This window comes from Halictus rubicundus, chromosome 11, assembly GCF_050948215.1.
Source record: "Halictus rubicundus isolate RS-2024b chromosome 11, iyHalRubi1_principal, whole genome shotgun sequence".
NCBI lineage: Eukaryota > Metazoa > Arthropoda > Insecta > Hymenoptera > Halictidae > Halictus > Halictus rubicundus.
Window position 1 is genome coordinate 6042608 of NC_135159.1, and position 21668 is coordinate 6064275.

Here is a 21668-nt window from a genome sequence, read left to right on the forward strand (position 1 = left end):
CGGCCGGAGTCATTTAGTCTGTTACAGCGAAGAATAGGTTATCCCCTGTAGTATACTACCGGCTGTCAACAGCCTCACTCCCGGCTTCATCTCTTTGTTACGAACGTTTTGTTCATCGGCTACGGGCACTTTCCTTGAACGACTACGTCACTGTTTGCTGAAATTTAACGTGACCGATACCAGAATATCAATGACTTTACTGGAACCCGGCGCATATCCGACTGACATTTACTTTTGTTTATTTGTCCTTCTGTTCTTTTTTATATTTCGTAAGAAATTATGATTTCATCTTTCGTCGATCTTCATGAATTATTTTATTTCTGCAGTCATTTTTTACTGCGGGACGGAGCTAAGTCCAACTAATATTAATCACTAGACTGTCGGTGATTGGTGGTGGAATGATTAATGTTAGCTGGTAGCTAAATTGATAAGGAATAGAGTAAGGAACCCAATTACAAATAAAATAATAAAATAAAATAATCAAATAAAGGAACAAGGTAATTCAAGGTTATTGTTGTTGCTTTAGTGTTGGGGACATTTTTGGTTAGACCAAGGTAGTTAAGTGACCAAAGAAAATATAAAAAATATACGATTTTATTCAAATTTTCAATTTTTGTAATGTCGAAGACATTTTTATGTATAGCCCCTTACTAGATGCCTAAGAAACACAATAAAGTAACTAGGGACAGGGACATTGGTTGTTCCTTTCCGTTATTTTTGTTTGAAGCAAGAAGACGATTAAACTACGAACCAACGTTTAACAAATATTGTTCGTCAAGATCTTGATGTGCTGAAATATATCAAGGATGTGCAACCTTTCACGGCACTAGTCTCCCAAGCAGGAAGCAGCGTTTCAAAGCAGTTGTAGCACACTTAATAGGGAACTGATAACGTGCTCGATCCTTAATAGCCGAACACGTCTTCGTTTATTACCCAGTTTTCTGCAACGGCTTCCTAGTGAATTGTCTCGTTTCCACTAAACAGCTCTTTATCCGTTTTATCCGCTATCTTGTTTACTGTCATCAACAAGAAACTAATATCAATAATAACATGCATTACTCTAATTTATAATATTTATAATATATTGGAACATATAACATATTTTCATAGTATAAGAAGGAGACATAAACAGACATTACATAATTTACATACAGATAATATGTAATATATAATTTACATACAGATAATATGTAATATATAATTTACATACATTCATGTACAGACTGTATATAATTTCATATGCACAGTGTCATAATCGTCATACTAACAAATTTTCTAGGTAGCATAGGAATCTTGAAAACAGCGTCCACAAGTCCTCCATCTTTCTTCTGCAAAGCATTTACGCACTCGAGGGTAATTTAAGTACTGTACGCGAATGAAGCATAAAAGTAAAACTTCTCCGAGAGATAATAATAGTAAATTTACGTTTAAAAACCATGAAAATTTCTAGTCGCCGTTTCACGCGAGATTTCGAGACTCTCCGGCATTTAAAAAATCATTCTCATTCAACCAACGCACGATTCGAAGGATTCAACTCCGTTCAGAGATTCCCAGCAGTCGCCGCTTATCGCTCGTCTCTTCATTTTACGTTTGTTCCGCCCTATTACGTATTTTCACACGAGTAATAAGGAAACTGAGACATCAGATAACGAACATTCGCAGGGACGGCGTGCGAGTCGCATCGGATGAAAAGAGATAGGTTTTATTGTCGGTTCAATGTCGAATAAAATTGCAGCGGAATGATATGCCACCGAATACGTGTGTCCATGTCATTAAAGACAAGGCCCGCAACCATATTATACGGAAGAAGTTACATTCCGCGCTATAATATTATATTAGGCTGCTGGGAAAGTCCATTCGTGTACGGAACGTTTAAATTGCGCACGATATTATATACAGATGAAACCAGTAGCGGATCGTGTGCTCGAAGGGTCCAGGGCTCCGTAAAATTAAATTAAATTAAAACAGGAAGCAAATATTAAAATGCATCAATTTCTATGTGCATTTTAAAGTCCTTAATAAGAAGAAGTAACACGGTTAAAAATATATTGAATGTTTCTTAAAGTTGTATAAAAGGCATAGTTATTATTTTAAAAATAATCTTATTTGTAAATATTTCTTTACTTATTTTTCTTTTTATAAATTCAGAACTCTTAGAAATTAACACAAGGAAGCAAATAAATGCTCCAGATTTTTATTTGCATTTTAATTTCGTCAATAGTAAAATGTAACATGTTTAAATATGAATATTTTTCTTAAAAATTTATAAAAGCATATTACTTATAGGAGAACTGTTAGAGATGAGAGGAAGGAAATAAATGCATAAAATAATTTTTTATTTGCAGTGTAACTTTTATAATGACAAAACGTAGCTCAGTTAACAGTAATGTGCACTTGTTTTTAAATTTGGGAAGATATATTTGCTAAAAATTTAGACAACTTGGGAATTGGTTAAGAAAGAAATAATTTTTTATCCGCATTCCAGATTTGTTAGTAACAAAATATAATAGTAGTTTGACGCGACGGTAGCCGCTAGTGTAATAATCCATGACTGGTTAAGACTGGCTTTTATTAATTAAGAGATAATCCGCCGGACGTCCACGTTCAGCGAAACTGAAGCGAAGCTGATTCTTATTTCCTTTAATGAGCTTAGCCGGTAGACGTTGAAACTCTTTAAAACGTTGAAAAGACTGATATTCTATCGCTTTTTTAACAGACCGCAGGTAATTAAGTTCGCATGCAATTTTTCTATTACTTTATGGACACTAATCACTGGCAGACTCCGGACGTTCATGCAAACTACTACCTTTTAATTGAAACTTCATATTATAGATCACATTGCTTTGATCTTCGGGAAGCAAACCAAAGGAATCAAATTATTCTCCATTTTATTGTATTTGTCGTTGATTACACAATATTTCATAATCACTTGTAACTTGCTCAATTACGGATCATCTGTTTGTGTCATCTGAATCTGTATACCTGAATCCATTGACGGATCTCTACATCTGAATCTGTAGAAATTGATTAAGAATCTATTAACCTTTAGAGGGCCGGGGTCAGGGGTCATAGTGGTCAGGGATAAATTGTATATGTACATAAATTGTTCATAAAGAAATTTCAAGGTTTCCATGGAAAAATGCTTCCAAAGATTAAGAATCTATTCAGAATCTATAGGAAACCATTAAAAATCTACAGAAGTCTATTTGGAGTCGCCAGATCAAGACTCGTTCCCCCACTCTAATTCCCCCTTCTACTGCGCTATTCCCCACGCTTCCGCCACGGTTAGGTCACGTGACTGGCAGAGAGAGGGTCACTTTTGCCCCTCAATTCGTGTTCCCTACCCTCATCTGGTGACACTGAGTCTATTAAAAATCTATTAAGAATTTATAAGAATTTATGAGAATCTATACATAGAAATCTATTAAGAGTCTATTAAAAATCTATCAAAATCTCTGATAATCTATAAATATACTGGGTGCGATCTGGCGATACAAGCTGCAAGGAGGTGAATCTACATTTGTAGGAAGTAGAAATGGTCGATCATGACCAGACGCACCAACCGATTCCCATCTAGTAGCACGCATATTCGCTGAATTTTCAAACTCGATTTTCTCAAAAGAAAATTATACATTTTTTCGATTTAATTTTTTATGTAGATTCACCTGTTTGCGGTTTGCACCAACAGATCTGTATCTGTTGAATCTATAGGAATCTATTGAGAGAGTCTATTAAGGATCTATAAGATTTATAAAAATCTATAAGTCTCTTGAGAATCTATAATTTTATAAAAATAAAATTCGTTTATAAAACTAAAAATCTCAAAGTTTAGTATAATTTAAAGTAAAAAACGTATAACGCGTTATTTAAATATTATTAGAAAAAAAAAGAAGTGGAAAATTGATAAAATTGAGAATACCAATTTCAAAGGCAAAGGGTGAAACCGTAAAATCACTAGATGAAAACATTGTTTCGACGTGTCCGTCTGAAGAAGCAAACGCACGCGTTGTTGCCACAATTGTCTAATCAGCGTCGATAAGTCAAACACTCTCAAGTCGGCTTGACATTTCCACAACCTACTCGCTAGGTGGCTCTCTGTCTCTCACCGTCGCTTTCTGTCTCTCTCTCTCCCCCTATCGCGCTCTAGTCATCGTACTGGTCGATTGACGTCACGAGTTTTTATATGCAGGTAATAGCAACGCTAACGATCTAAATTACCTGTGCTTATGGTCTCGTCCCAATGCGTGAATAAAGAGTTACTGATTTGCTAAACTTCATTGACCCTGTCCATTGTCTCCGCGCTTATGGCTGCCATTAAATATCAATTGCCAATTAATTCCGAACGTAAATGAATTAATTTTCTACTCCTCAATAAATGATGTACTTTATCCAATCGCATTTATAAAAATAGCAAAACTTTTGTCGAATCTCTTACGGAAACCTTGAAGTTCAAAATTTTGATTAAATTAAATTTGAATTTTGGTTGGTGCGTAGAAAAGCAGAGACTATAATAAGACCGTTTTTTAATTAATATTGGATTCTTTTATCATGAGCAAATTATTGTTTTGGGTGAAGCTTAAAAATTGAATATGATTTAATTTTATCTAAATTTGAATACCGTACATTAATAAACTAAATAATAATAAATATTTGAATTAAGGAATATAATTTAATTTTACCTTATATATAAATTAACAATTTATTAAATTTAATGCTATGCGTATTTCAATCTTTACTGAAATTAATATTTTTGTTTACTACTTCAAATTTTTATTTCGATTAATCGTTAAGATTAAAAATTTAATATTTAAATTACTACGTATGTGCAATGGTATGAAATGTGCAATACTACAAATTTTTGGCAATGATGGGAACGTTTCTGACTACAACAGCTCAAGTCTTGCTACTTTATCATAACACCGTATTCGTCTGCTAATTTCATGCATCGTAAAACATTCAAAATAAATTCGGATAACAATCTATTTTCACTTATCTTTTAAAAAATGTATTGACGATAATCCAAATTTAAATTTCCGTGAATAAAAACAAATTTAAAAAAAAATTTTATTCGAAATTTTCTGTTTGTGGTATCACGTTAATCGGCTCTTTTCCAAGTTGTACTATTAAGTAAACATTCTAATGTCCGTTAGCTTCATAGTAGAATATTTCCTTAGAGCAGTTCTAGACGAGAAACCAGCTCAAAGCTGGGCCTCGTTCACGAAATTGTCTCATCTGCAGCAGATACCTCGCTCTACTACTTTTTCGTCAGATCCTTTTTATTGTAAAAGGGGTGGCATACAGGACTAGTCAGATTCTGCTAATAAAAAGGTTTGCTACGAGTTAGGACAGCAAGAACAAGCATAGATCCTCGTTTTATGAATGAACATTAACTTTGGCCATATATTGAACATTTACAAATGTTCGTGCCTGATACTCAGAGATGTTAAGATCTTTTTCGAAAACAACCACTCAATTTTAGGAAAAAGGAATCCACCAACTTGCAGAACGTGAGGAGACCATTGTATAATAGGAAATGGTGGTGATATTATTGATACATAAAATTGTTAAGTAAATCTGAAATTCCTTATTATATCTACAAGATGAAGTTATTTAATAATATAAATTCATAAAAAAAAAATATTGCGAGATACATATTGCGCTAACGCAACGTTGGGTAATGACTTAATGGGTTAATGACCGCGGCACGAATAAACTTACATTTGACCAACTAAAGTGTTTTATCACTTATTGCAACAATCGCCTGGTATACTTTTATCGCTCGAGGTGCACCAACGTTAAAATTACAAGGCCTAACATTAACATTTTCCTGCGTCTCCCATTACTAGCTGTACTATTGGCAATCACAATCCTACAGCTCCTACGGTTTGTCTATTTCCTAGCGGGTCATCTGCGACCAACAAATTCCAAGTACAACAAAAAAATTAAAAAATTTGATTACATTATAGCAACTAGACAAAACAAAAATTTTTCCATCTCAATCGTAACACAATGTAGATATAAATTAGTATTAGCAAAATAACATTCTGGTCTTTCAAAACAGGTCCAATAAATTTTTACGAGAGTTCTTTTTGCATATCGATGCAAATATGTAATACTGGCAAAATCTTTTCAACCTTCTACCTTTCGTAAACAAGTTTAGTACATTTTTTTTTAGTTTCTTATTTCTGTATATTGTCATAAGTCAGAAGTTATACTAGTTAACATGTGACAATATTTTAGTTGTCAAGAACGGGCTCAATAAATTTTTATAGGGTCCTCATTTTTTGTGCGACCATCCAAGTAATTAATAACGGGAAAAAAGTATTGTACGTTCTATTTTTTGCACATCATTCTGTAGAATCGTCGGTGATTTGCATGAACGTAAACACCTGCAATCTCGTCACTGCATATAGTCTGTCGAGTATGCGCCATTCACGGGAGTCATTAACGCGCAGAAAACATTCTCATAAATCACACATCTTTGATGTTCTTCAACAATTTTACTATGAACTCGAACTATGTTTTAAAAATATCTTTCTGTCTCATAATCACGGAGAATAAACAAAACGTGTAAACGGTCGATTTTCAATGGGTCACCGTGTACATTCCTTTCACTTGTCTATGTAACATATACTATTAACTAAAAGTACATCTTCTAACCTCTTGGAAATAGTTTCTCCAACTTTTTATAGCTTTTTGAAAGTCAGAATTACATCTTTATACTGCTGTATTATTTTAACAAATTTTCAGTATACAGCAGTAACGGCAGCAATTTTCTATAACATTAATTGCGTATTAAATTAGACAAAACTAAGAAATTAATTTAATTCATCAAGCGTATATTAAATGATAGAAAATAACAAGTAAATAACAACAGAAAGTAATCTAAAGTTCTAAAATGACCTCCTCTATTTTCTATATCGTTATTCTTATTTTTTACTGAATAAAGTATAGTAAAATATGACATACACGTATCGTAATGGTTCATCAAAGTTTGTGTGCTATTGCATTTACCGTATATACGAAGTTACAAATAATTTTTACCGCTGTAATCGTAAGATATAACGCATTTATTCGCAAAATTTAACGAGCGAATGGTACTTCAAATGATTCTTGCCGATCTGGCTGTAAGATACAATGCAAACAGCGGCAAGAATTATCTGCTCCGTAAAATCTGAAAATAGCGCCACTCGACGTAGCGGCAAAACGCTCAAACTGGTAGACAAATGTTATCGACAGAGCAGAACACACCGAAATACGGTGGCGCCACTTGCGGCAGAATGATTAAACTTCTAACCAAATTAACACTGTCGGTAATGGCTAAATTAATTGATCTCTGAAACATTGTTAAAAATTGATTTATTTTGCGTTAATCATGGTTGCAACGTATGCATTGATTGTTTGGAAGTTATGTTGAATATTCGTAGTACGAATAAAGTATAGAGGAATACTCGGTTCTTGCTAACTCGCATAACTATCAACTGTCGGTAACGCTGCTCTGGCGATCAAATTTGTCGACCAGTTTGAGCGTTTCGCCGCTACATAAAATGGCGCTATTTCGAGATTTTGCGGAGCAGATAATTCTTGCCGTCGTTCGCATTGAATCTTACTGCCGAGACGGAAAGAATCATTCGCAACTTTATTCGCTCGATAGATTATTGCCAATAACTTGCCTTACACCCTACAAACGGAGCGGCAAGAATCATTTGCTTGTTCGTTCACACGGTAATTACAATAACGAGCGTGTCAATGAAATCATTATTTTATTCTTGACATAATAAATATTGTAAGATAGAAACTAACTACTTTACTTTCACTGTTGAAAAGCATCGTTTTCGAACATTTTGTACAAATATTTACTTTACATTTGGTTATTAATAAATAGGCGCAAAATCAAAATAACTGTACAAAAATATAGAAGATAATTTTAGAACGTTAGATGACAATACGCATAAATTTATCAACGCTTATTGACACGTTGAAAGAGCACTCTGATATCCCCAGTGGTCTCAGACGACCCTACACTGTCATTTTAAGGTTAAGTATCGTTCAACTCACGTTATTACATTGCAAAACTCATGGTCTTTAACGAAGACATTCGATATACATCAATTTAATTGAATCTTTCAGAACTGCTGACAGAATAGACAATGATACGTTTATTTTGTTTTCACGACAATTTAATGGTATCCTTATTCGTCGATGCATTGTAGTTTTCCTTAATGAAAAAATTAGTTTCTTTTTTTATATATAAATGCGACATAGAAAAAAGTGCAACCGAAACTGGTGTTATTGTTCTTTAATATTAAGTTCAATTGTCAGTTAACCCTTCGTTCAGCGGGACAATCAACATTAGTTTACCGCCAGCTGCTTCCTAAACGTAATCAACCAGCACGTGGTAATCACACGGTTGTCAGTGTCTGCTCATGGCTTTGAAATTTTCCTACCGTTGCCTGACGAGTCACGCCAGCATTTTTATGTCTACAGGTTGCCTTAGAGCGTCTGGACACTCGTTTTAAAATCTGCAACTAACAAACCTAAAGTAGAGAAGAACAAAAGAATTTAAACTTTCATAACTTCAGTATTCTATCTAATAATTACAGAATTTTTGTATAAACACTGTTTGCGACTATTTAGACGATCTCAATACATGTTATAGTCACACAACACTATTAACCTTCAGAAAACTAAGCTTCAGTCTATTTAAACCCACCTTTGTAATATATTATATTTCGTGCAATTCTTCAACTTTAAATAGCTGTTTTAATTCTTAGGACTGAAATTTTATTTACAGTAGCATAATTGGTGTCGATTAGACAAATTTCAGATCTTATTTATTAAGCATGTTGTTAAACATATTATGTTAACCAGAATTCATGAATTGGTTAAACGAAGAGTAAATCTTTGTGGAATTTGCAGCAAATAACTTATCAATTCTATCTGACAGATTTTCTGTTTCTTAATTTCTTGTTTTTGAAATGGATGTTTTTGCAGAAGTGGCGTAATCTGTATATTGTAAACAATCCACGAAAGGCGAAGCTGTCTTTAAAAACGAGTTTATCTAGATCTTAAATAATTGATTACCTTCAAAGGTGTTCAATCTTGTTAGTAATCCCTTAATTGTTGATTTTATCGCGTAATTAAGAACTATGTGACACCCGAAAAGACGCAATAATGGCGATTACTATAAATACATGTTACGCTGTGAATGATACTGTGGCAAACATTGTAGCTAATTATGGCTATTATCACCTAAAAATTGACGGCGAAAGATTTGCGTATTTCTTCAACAACTTTTCCATTTAAGAACTATTCTAATTAGTCACATTTTCAAAATTATTTCTTTAATTAATGAAAAATTTTAAATACAGTAGAATAAAAAAGGTTGATTCTTAAAAATAAAATGAAATAACAAAATTAAGATCCTCAGCTAATTCATGCGAAGTCATTTTATTTTTAATGCAAAAGAAACTCTTTATGGGAAAAAAAAACTTTCTACTTACAATAGTTCACTGTTGTTTTAGAAAGTACTTTTCAATAATTCCAATTTTTACATGAGCACCAAGTTCGTTAACAATATCTTTGTAATTTCTGGATGCTTGAAAAAAGTAAACAGAAATGATAAACAATTTTATTTAGTATTCATTTTTATAGTTTCATGATTTAAGTTTTATAATTTAATTTTTCAAAAATAGGTAAATTATTTGTTTAAATTGATTTCAATTAAGTTTTGTAAATAAATTTGATAAAAAAAATTAAAAAATTTTAAAAATTGTCAATTGGGGCTACAAATTTTGGTATGAAATCTTAAGTGTAGAAGTTTATTTTTAAGTGGAATTATATAATTATTTTCAAAGTCTAGAAATTGAAAATGTTAGTTCGAAAAAAATGATCTAGCAACGTTACACAAGCGAAATTGGATAGCGCCACTCCGTGTCACGCGCTAATGGATGTTATGTAACTGTTTAATATTGTAGATAGAGATTAAAATGGTTAGATTACTAGATAAATACCCAAATTATCGAGGTAATTTATGTAAATATATTCAGTTCCGTAATTTACATTTAATTTGTTTGATAAATCAATAATTGTTACAACCGTTTTGTAAATGAAAATTAGTGTTATTATCTTGCACGTAAAATACCATACTGATACCATATATTCGAAAAATCAATTTTCATTGAAATACAACTTGAATAGTGACATAACAAAAATTAAGCAATTAATATATCAATTTTATTATTATTATTGATCAATCAAATGATCTAAATAAATAAATGAAATAATATATTATGTACCAATAAAATAGACAACGATTGTAATTAAATCCATTATACAAGGTGTCATTTTATTTAAATCATTATCAAAAATAAAGTAAATAAATAAATAACATTTTAGTTAATTTTGTCGGTCAGCCTCTCGTTGGTTTACTTGTTAGTCAGTCAATGTAACTCTACGAACGCTTTGTTCCTCAATATGTGAACCGATCACATTTATTCACAAAAAACAATTTGGAGCACACAATAAACCGTAGTTTCTGTTGAAAGAGACATTGTACTAATTTTCGAACACGTGTAACTGTTTGGTAGCAACTTTCAGCATGTTAATGCATCTGCACTCGTGACATAAGGAAACGTGCAAAATGCAGGACAACAAGTGTCTCAAGGAAGTTATAATGTGTTATTGTCAAACACACAAAATTGTTTCTACAGCTTCTGTGCCTAGGAATATCTCGCAAGTCGGTGTATTGTGCAGTCTGTATTGTGTATTGTTCTACGTCCGCAGTTCTTTGGAAACGAACTAACAGATGCGCATTCGTTGACGATCGTGTTTGAACGAAAATTTTAGTTTGACAATTCGGTTTTTCCGTAACTAGAAAAGGTACACATTGGGACACCCTGGGACCTGGGACTAGTGTCGTCCGATCAAGACTTGTGCCCCCATTCTAATTTCCCCTTCTACCGCGCTATTTCCCACGCTTCCGTCACGGCCCGGTCACGTGACGGGTTTGAGAGAGAGGGTAACCTTCTCCCCTCAATTCGTGCTCCTTCCCCTCATCTGACGACACTGCTTGGGACCAGTGCCGTCAGATCAAGACTTGTGCCCCCACTCTACCTTCCCCTTCTACGCCGCCATTCCCCCACGCTTCCGCCGCGGCCTGGTCACATGACGGGTTTGAGAGAGAGGGTAACCTTCTCCCCTCAATTCGTGCTCCCTCCCCTCATCTGACGACACTGCCTGGGACACCCTGTATAAGGACCCGTCACGTGGGAACGCGCCTTTAACGAAAGGGCTGCGCGCGCGCGCCGATCGTTTAAATTTACGCCCGTGCAGTCAAAAATAATGGTGCCGCGGCGGCGTTAGGTGTCAGGCCTCTTGAAAACGCTTCCCTTGCATTCAAATATAAACGCAGAAGCCAGGTCAGGTTGCGAAAATAATCCTAAGCATTCATCGTTCCCAAACGAATATGAAACTATCCAACTGCAGTCCAGGTGCATCAGAAGCCTACCAATTCCTTCGTCTGCTCCCACACTTCCTTGGATCCTTGCATTTGTACGCTATGCTCTTCGTTATTGCAAAAAGAGTACGAAAAATAAAAAAAAAAACGAAACATTAAAGTAATAAAATTCAGAGTAACAAAGAAAAATATCCGATCGTTCACTATTTATTTCCAGTTTTACTATCGAAACATTCTATTTGAATTTTTAAGTCATCATTTTATTATTCCTCATGGTTTTTTAAGATGGAAGATTTTACACTTTACCGCCTGGAAATGTGTTTTTAAACTTTTCCTTCTGCCTGGTTCCTTTCACTTTCCTTGTTCCTCGTTCCTTAAAAAAAAAATAAATAAATAATCCCAAGCTAATAATACGAAAGGTCAAATCATGATTTTATAATTTCTCATGCTTTTTCAAGATTGAAGATTTCACGCTTGACCACGTGTAAACTCGTATCACATAAAAATGTAAAAAATAAATAAATAATCCTAAACTAATAATAAGGAAGATCTATTTATTATAGAGGACTTATTAGGATTTAGATACTACGCTACACAGTTATTGATTGGGCGATATTATGGTATACTGATACAGCAATAGTGATTGTTATTAAGATAAAGCAGCACATTAATTAAGATGTACGGACATAAAACGATCCATGTATTTCCAAATGATGTATCGATTGATATCAAGCTGTCGAGAACTGTGATGATTATGGGAACGAGCACGTGGCTGTTGAATGCAGCAATTAGTGTTTAATTATCTGTTTCCGATAATAGTGAGACTGAAAAACAATTATCTCGAGGATTATGAGCTTTATAGGAAGAAAATTGCTAAATTAATTCTAATTAGTTTTTGATACGGAACGCAGGTGGCGGAGTTTTAGCTTTGTGCCCCCCAGTGGAGGGGATAGGCTAACTGACTAAGATCGTGTAGCTCCGTTCGGCTTAGATCAAGGCTTTACTGCACTTCCAAAAATTGTGATTTATGAATTTTCATTTCGAAGATCACTTGTTCGGTCAAGTGAATTGTTGTTTCTCTTAATCCACGAACTTTCATCTATTATTAGCAATTTTGTTAGCTCGAAGATCAATTCTCCGACATTTTACTTTTACCGAGCCCTGAAAATCGGCAGAAAAGCGTTTCGCAGGTGATCTCGAAAATGGTATTGAAACAGCATCGAAACCATTTCCCGAAACAATGAATATTCATGGTAAGATACTACACGAATGCCGCTTTCATTCTACACCGCAGAACCGCATTTTGGTCTCGCTTCGTTTCGCTATCATTTCAAAAATAAACATCGTTTCACCGCATGCGAATGTAAAAGCGGCGAGACACGATCGTTTCGCCATGAACTTAACCAACATTACAGCGAATGACCATTACGAGCGCATGGTCACGCGTCGGTGTTTTGTTCATTAGCCACGCTATTAACTCTATTTTCATTTTTATTGTTTCAGAGTCCTTGCAATTGTTGTCCCATCTCGGTGAGTGGTCTTTCATTAATACACTGCGGCGGGCTCGCGTGCTAGTTAAAAACAGAGACGAAATTATGTCGGAAGAAAGTCGATTCACCCGCGATGCTTCACGGTAATTGCCACTCTAATTTTCTTTCGAGAATATTGCCGGTTGTTCGCATGATTTTCGTTCTTGTACATGTTCTCTCTCTCTCCCTCCCCCCTCCCCCCTCTCTCTCGATCCGATACACGTAACCGTGGGACTAACATCAAGGATTCTGGTACTAGAATATTCAACGGTCAAGGCGGTTGACAGAGTTTCCATGTTCATAGTTCGTATTTATAGTTCATTCTCCATGCGATCCATTTCGACGTTTTTTAATTAATAAGTTCGCGGGGGCTGGGTGAAGCCGTTTGTGGGCTTACAGTGATGCGCAAAATGACGCACTAGCAATCAATAACAATTCTACAAATTATTATTTTTAATTGATAGGTGCATACAGGGTAGTCCAATAACTTTGATCACCTCCAACATTTCCGTTGTTTGTAATAGTATGAAAAAATGATGTATACAAAACTTGCATGGTATAGTGGTGGAAATATTGTAATGTAAACATTTTCCATATGGATGAAGGTGTATCGGACATTTCAAGGTCACCTTCGGTTTCCTCGAACGGAATGACCTACCTTTGATGTCGTGAACCAATAGAGTATTCAATTTTGCGCATGATTGTGTTGATGTTCATACATCTTAAGTCTAATGGTTAACGAGATATTGTTGAAATAATCTGTCTATCTATTCCAGTCTTGTCTTGACTAGATAATTATCATTTGTCTATTAATAGTTTAAGAGCGTTACTGTAAAATTTTATCCAAATCAGTCTTCCAGGTATTTTTGGCAAAATCATTTCGAGAAAATCACGTTTCAAAGTTCAGTCATATGCTATAACTATGCAAAACGATTGGAGCTGCAAAACTTGGAGAGAATATCGCAGAAGGGTCGTACGCTATCAGAATACACCGTCTCTTTGAAAAATCAATTTTCTTTTTATTTTACCAAAAGTAGCCCTCTAAAGTGTTTAACACACGTGGCCGAACGCTCCGTGTATGTGCAATACATATCGCAGCCGAATTTCCGAATCGGTTATTTGTTTCCTTTCCAATTTCGAATTTATTTTCATAGACTGTTCAGCAAATGCTACATAGTACTTAATCAAAAGTTAAAATTAGCTGTTTAAACAGTGCCGTGTTATCATTTCGTGCCACCGCTACACACAACGTCCGTTTATTCACCTGTTGTGCGATCCACACATCTATCGACCCCATTCGCATCAATCGCCACGGATATTTAGAGAACTATTAACGATATAAAGATGTGTTTCCAACAAAAGTTGAACGACATAAAGAGCCGCGTAAATTGTCTTCTTAAAAAGGTGTGGTCTGTCGCACGAAGTTTCTTATTATCGAGAGTGCGTGCGAAAACAAGGAAACCGCGTCCTACAAAGTGACCATGCTCGTTCGACGCATGACTGGAAGTGCTCGATAAAAGCCGTCGCGTTACATGTAAAACTATTTACTTTGGTCTCTACGGAAACACACGATCCATTTTTAGTAACCATCGATCATGCGACCGTTTCGTGACGGGTAATCGAAGCGTGTGCGCATGAAGAGGTGTCGCCCCATGGCGTGGTCAATAAAGCTTTGTCGAAGTAGTTTTGTTCGTTATATTTATTGTTGCTCGAGCCTTCTCAAATTATCCTTCTCGGAGCCAAGTTGCAAGGTATAGAATCATATAGAATCATATTTATGGCAATAATGAGTACGTGCAGTTTAAAACAATAAATATATTCAAAGAATTTAAAACGTCAACGTATTAGTTTCAGCTTGTTAGGATCATCAAAAGAAATCTTAGATTTTTAATAGACCCTTAATAGATTTCTATATATAGATTCTCATAAATTCTTATAAATTCCTAATAGATTCATAATAGACTCGGTGTCGCCAGATGAGGGGAGGGAGCACGAATCGAGGGGAAAACGTTACCCCCTCTCTCTGCCAGTACCAGAGTATGCGCGACAGAGACGAAACGCGTCACGTGACCGGGCCGCGGCGGAAGAGTGGGGAATAGCGCGGTAAAAGGGGAAGTTAGAGTGGGGATACAAGTCTTGATCTGGCGACACTGGTGAGGGGCTCCTACCGTGCCCAGCACTGCCCTAGGAGAAGAAAATTCATATCTATTGTATGCCTACGTATTAACCTATAGTTACATATTGGCAGCAACAAAATAGAATTTTATTTCGGTTTAAAGGAAGTTATTGACATAGAGATTTATTGGACTCAAAGTCTTCATCACGAGACCGACTCGATGTGCAACGGGTTAAGAGCCAAGGGTAGTCAAGTCACGTGACTTTGGCAGAGTCAGCAGGTCAGCAGAGTCAGCAGGAAACGTGCTTCAAGTTTTTGGCTTTATTTCGCAGAGAATCAAGACAAAATATAGCTCCATTTGTAGCTCGAGATATTTTCTAGCCCTCGCTAATCTCGATTTCATCCAGAAAACTCACCCAATGGCATAAAAATGCTTGGATTCCACGGAATGCACATCGTCAATTTTTGGCCTACTTCTAACGCTTATGTTACCAAATATCTGCATAATCTCGTCAGCTCATGACGAGCGCGCGCTAGATTGAACCTTCCTCTTTCGAATGAGCCCTTCCCCAGCGAAAAATATTCTCATATAAGGGCGAAAAGTTGAGGGACGTAAAACCATTTTTCACCTATTTCTGTCGGTAACGTGATTACTCTACCTTATCGCGAATCTACGGAGCCATAAAATCGGCCGATCCCTAAAGTAACCATCTCGCGGCTGTTGGGACAATGGACTGCCGATTTATGAGAGGATTAGGACTCGAAACTACGGTCAGGACCGTGCAAAGAAAAATATGAAGAGGCGTTCAACGTCCAAGAGCTTAGTTTACGTCCTCAGGATAACGTGCCCCCGACTATATCTTCCCTTTCTGAGGGACAGAGTTTCGGTTGTAAAGGTTCGTGCTGGTTTTATACTATTTCTTGGACCAGGATATTTTCCAGGTAGTCGCTTTCTTCGGCGACCTCTGCCTTGGGTATTCACAGTAGCGCGAATTCGGGATTTCCCAATTTTAAACCTGCTGCACCGCGCAGATACTTAGAAACGGTCAGGGACAACAAGATAGGATGATACTCTATTGGATTGTTAATTTTTATTTATGGGTACATAAATTCAATTTCTTTTATCTAGAATTTACCTAGAAAAATGTGAATTTCTAAGACAAAATGAGACAACAGGATTTTATTTTTCACCAAGAGGACCAAAAATTTTATTCCGAGATGAGAAAATTGGAAATGTTTGTGAATTTATTCACTCTGATTTCTTTCATCGGTTTGCTGCATTTTTATATAGATTAAAAAAGTATTGCTGCTATTATTACCAGACAGCTGATTATGAATGTCCCCACAGTGGCGCCAATGGGATGCAAAGGCTCAAGACCTGAGATATTGAAACACTGACGAATTGACGATTTGAAAAATCAAAGAATCGGATTGAAATCTAAAAATAGCTATTATGTGGTTGCTATATATTTTCGAAGATAACGCAAAATTGATGATTAAGAAGTGATAGATTGAAGCACTGATAAATTGATAATTTGAAAAATCAAAGACTCGAATCGAAATGTAAAAATAGCTATTACAAGGTAATAATTTATATGCATTTGTAACAAAAATGAGTGAGTGTACTTGAAAACATTTGAAACGTTAAAAGAACTGAAAAATACGTATATAATGTGTAAATTATTAACAAAAGAAAGAAATTTTTATTTTACTCCTGTCCGTAATTTATACAAACAATTTTTATTTTACATAAAGAATAGTTAATGGAAAGGCAGATGTAATATCAACTAATTAAATAAACACGAGAATGAAACGTATAAACCAACAACAACAATTCGACTGGTAGATGAATCCGAGTTCGGTGCGAGGAGTCAATTAATCATCAGAAGTCCGACAAATACCGTTGACTCTGATCCACGGGCGACATCATGTAAACGACACGTGTTAAAAAATTACCACTGTACAACAAGAAACTTCTCTAATTAGAAACTGATTAATCGGTTTCTTCAAGTGGTAGCTTCCCTCGCTATTTCAGGACGCAGAACCACCCAATTTAGCAACTAGTCGGAAATAGAATAACCGTCGTTTGATAGGGATCACTGATCTAAAGGCAACCTCACACCAAATGGAATTAACTATACTGGACGTACGGCTGCGTAAAGTATTTTGCAATCAATATTAAATTAGCTTCATTTTACTACAGCGGATGATCGATATTTTACGTTGAAATGGTCAACTGTTAAAATTGTGCAAGCCTCGCTACACTCAATTCTTATTATTATTTTATGGAGTATTGATGTTTGCGAATTGCGTGCATACGTTCAGCAACGCTGCAGGTAATATTGTTCGTCGTATGCGGACTGCGGGCTTTATGCTTTTACCAGAGAAACGAGTAGCAGAAATTCGAAACAAAAAGATTGGAAGAATTACAGGATGTCGATGTGTAATTTTTTAATTTTTTAAATCATTAAAAAAAGCCCATTTTTGTTTGGCTCCTACGTCGTGCCATTGATGATGACAACTTTCGTTTTGCATAAACATCCGAAGTTTAATCGTATGGGAAAGACATATGGTAAATTGAATCATGTGTTTCTCAACCATCTTAATCTGGCAAATTGCTTTTGGGATAAATCGCATACGCGTAGATATCAATTTGTAAGTGAAAATATGAAAGTGAAGAGTTCAAGGGTCGTCTGTATACAAAAATTCGAAACCAGCAAGGTAATGACTTAAACACTTCTTCCCCCATAATTTCACCTGTACTGTAGTATAGTTCGTTTGAGTTTGATTACAATCGATTTATGAACGAAAGTAGACAAAAATTATGAGAAGCTCTGCACTTTAAAGACAAATTAGAAACTACCAAAATGATGACTTAAATGTTCCCTAATTTCACATGTACTACAGTATAGTGTTAATTTTTTACATAATTTTTGACATCAATATGGAAAACGGACTCTATGAATGAAAATAGGCAAAACTTATGAAAAGGTCTGCACTTTAAGAACAAATTAGAAATTACCAGAATGATGACTTAAATGTCCCCTAATTTCGCAAATATTACACACTACAGTGTTTTATTTTTAACAATATCCTTGCCATCGATGTGAAAAATTGATGTTAACAAGTGAATGTTTGATAATTTCACTTTGCCTGCTCCACTAACATTTATATCTATTTATTTCCTCAACGAGGATGATCAATACACGGAATAGAAGTCGGCAACCTTTGAACTTGCAGAAGAAACACTCCGCACGTCCTATTATACCGTGGATATCGATTCGTTCAGGTTGGAGGAAGAATAAACACTCACGAATCGACTTCCGGGGAAAATGTTCTAATACCATAGGCTATTTCGCGCGTAGACTCCGGATATTTATGCAAAATAAGCTGAATATAAATTTATATTTTTCACTAACAATTTTAACGCGGTGAAAATAATATATTAATACACTTAAAGTGGTCTAATCTTTTTACTGCTTTAAATTGCGCTTACTCGTTTTTTTCATAAATGCATAAAGTCTAATTTTCTCTTTAACGAAATGTCGAAGTGTAATTTTTTGTTATTTGAAATTATGAAATGACGGACAGTCCGTCAATCTCTAAATAAATAATTGTATTTCTATAGTTTTTAATAATTAACGAATTCTTAAATTCCTAATCCTTTTTATTGATGTTATGTACCCATTGATTTTTCACGTACACACAAAATAATTTAGCGTCTTCCATTGTTATGAAAATACATTATAAAAGGACAAACTGAAGGCGAACAATACTTGACGTTAAAAACTGTTCAAAATAAAATGTATATTGTTAGAGTAGAAGCTTTAGGTGATATTCCATGATTGATGAATTTTTGATCTCACTTGACAGTAACATACATACAAAAAGACAAAATGAAAGTTGTGTTGATTTATACCGAACACTACTGTTGTTCTACAAACTTGCCAGTTTGAGAGAACAAATTGCTAGCGTCTTCAAAATGACAGACGGTGTTTATCAGCTGAAGAGAAACAATGCGTTTTCATGGTCGCAGCATTTTGCTGTTAACAGTGCACGCTAATTGAATTAAAACGTTTCTGGAAGCTGGCAGCGTTCATAATAAACTTGCGAAAATTAAAGCTGTGACGCACGAAGCTGCTATTGCTAGCGTTCTGGCAACGATTACTATACTCTCGAAATTCCGCGGTACAACACTCGAACTTCTGCCATTATAACTATTTTTTGCCGATTCTTTTCGATCGTAATTTTTGACATTTTTGATACGTCAAATATGTATGAAAATACACCGAAGAATATTTCAAATTTGAAGGAAGAGAAACATTTATAAAACTGTTGGCAATGTATGAGGCAGTTTATTGTTGCACGGAGGGCAGAATGTTTTTCTTCAATTTCTATTTAATTTCTAAAATTGAGATACGAAGATACATAGATATTATTATTAATAAGCACTGAAGCATCATCCTCGACTTCTTCAAATTATTAAGGAAAGAAATCATGTTTTGTGTAGGCTCCGTTTCTTGGAATTGACGTAGAAATTTTTATCTTGTATAACGGTTCGCATATTACAGGAACATTGTCGAGTTCCAGAAACACTGAATACTAATTGATGATTCGTCATACATATTTGTTTCGGATAGGTTAAGTATAAAACACTTCGGGCGACTATAAGCCACGTAGTATTACGTATGGAGCTCAATGGAATGGCCAGTGAGCCGCTTTTAGCTTATTTTCCTTGGAATATCGTAGTATCGTAACCGAAAATGTAATCTAAAGTCTGATGTTTAAAGTAGTGCGGATATAAGTATATCTTCCGTGACAGTTCAATTTATTGGCTTGAACGCACGAGGAGCTGCTTCTATCGAACATTTATTGCTTTTCAGTCTTATCTATTTCGATCACTATAATTTCTCTAGATTCAGTCGATCCGTTTACGAGCCGTTTTTCCCCAAAATTATTGTATCACAATATTGTAGGTTTTTACACTGTTTTAACTTTTCACAGGGTGAGTCACTTAACTGTACCGCCCAAATTTACTCGCAATTTACACGTTGCTTAACAAAAATTTTCAAACGAAAGTACTTTTATATCTAATCAGACATGTAATGTGATGATTAGATGTTTGATGTCTCGATATTTTATCGAGATATGAAGGTGACCTTGAGTTTTTGTATTGTTACGTGTGGTCTTTACATGTATAATTCGAAAGAGTTTTGAATGCTGAGTAAAAAAGTATTAAGGTATATATTGTGAAAAAGTAATACTTACCGAGATATTCTTCAGTGAATGTTCAGTGCATGTCCGGACAAATTCAATGATAACTTGTTTGTCGTTAATTATTTTTTTGTGAAACTTTCGGCAACATGTTCGCGACATTTTGCCGGTTAAAATGATACCCAACATGGTACCGGTTGGGTCGTATTTATTCGTTTAATCCACGATTTAGTAGAACCTCGATTATCCGAATAGTCGGCGAGACGCGAGCGTAAAATGGAGGCTCTAGCGGATTGTGGATTGAACGAGTAAAAGTCACGCAAATTGCATCATGTTTGGACTCGTTTTAATCGGAAAAACGTCGCAAACACATTAGTAACAGATTCGCAAACAAATAATTAAAACTAAAAAAGTTTTGTCATTATGATTCGACCAAGGATCAACCAAAGAATATCTCGGTAATTATTACTTTTTCACCCCACTCTTTCAAATCGCGGATTCAAATATTAAACATTATTAAACGAAAACTCAAGGTCGCCTTCGTAATTCGGCAACAAAATGAAATATGAAAAAAACTAATTGTTACATTGTATGTATCTGGTAATTTATAACAACTTTTGTTTAAAACATTTCTTCATGCAACGAGTAGGCTACGAATAAATTCATGTGGCGCAGTTACGTGACGCCCTGTTATTTTCGGTTTCGTATTAACAAGAAAAATCCTACAAACGTTTCGATAAAAGTTTCATACAATAATAATGGACAGCAAATAAGTTTTATCGTTGGATTAGTGTTGTCTCACCGATACTACTAATGCGCAGCGCAGATCAATTTTTCCAAAATACTGTACACGTCTCTATCGCACTACATCGAAACATTAACATGTACATGTATTCGCATTATATAAACACATGTCACAAATGGCGGCCGACAAAGCCAATTAATACGATTCAAAGACTTCTAGTGACAAAAAGATGCTCCCAAACACTGCGTGCGCATTTAATTGCGCCCGTGACGTAGCGTCAATTAATCGTTCATTTTTTGTCGGTCGTCCTTACACACGTGTCCCGTTTCAAGCGCAGCCATCTTTGCGGAGTGCTATTTACCAATGCCACGTGCGGGTGTTAGTCAATAGACGGCGTAGTGTCATTGAAATGATAACCGCAATATTATGGAAAAAGGTTTCTAATTGGTGCACCGGTCGACGGTGCACGGGAAATTGAAGTGCACTCCCTATATCAGAAAACAATAGGCGCCCGCCGGAACAATTGTATTGATAGTGTGCACGTGCGACGTTTCCCGACGTTTCATGTAACACATTAATGTAATTAATCGTGTTACGTACGAATTT

The 21668-nt window shown here is 35.3% G+C and overlaps 1 protein-coding gene across 10 annotated transcripts in view; it reads left to right on the forward strand.

Annotated features, from left to right (window-relative positions):
* LOC143359084 (uncharacterized) overlaps window positions 1-21668 on the forward strand; it is a 90348-nt gene that overhangs the window by 44001 nt on the left and 24679 nt on the right. For 4 of the 10 annotated variants that reach the window (XM_076796746.1, XM_076796747.1, XM_076796751.1 and 1 more), the window contains one exon: window positions 12962-13091. The exons of 3 other annotated variants lie outside the window; for them this stretch is intronic. In XM_076796746.1, coding sequence (XP_076652861.1) covers window positions 12962-13091 — 130 coding nt within the window. The remainder of the gene's footprint in view (window positions 1-12961; window positions 13092-21668) is intronic. 3 more of the 10 variants (XM_076796748.1, XM_076796753.1, XM_076796752.1) reach the window with 1 other exon arrangement.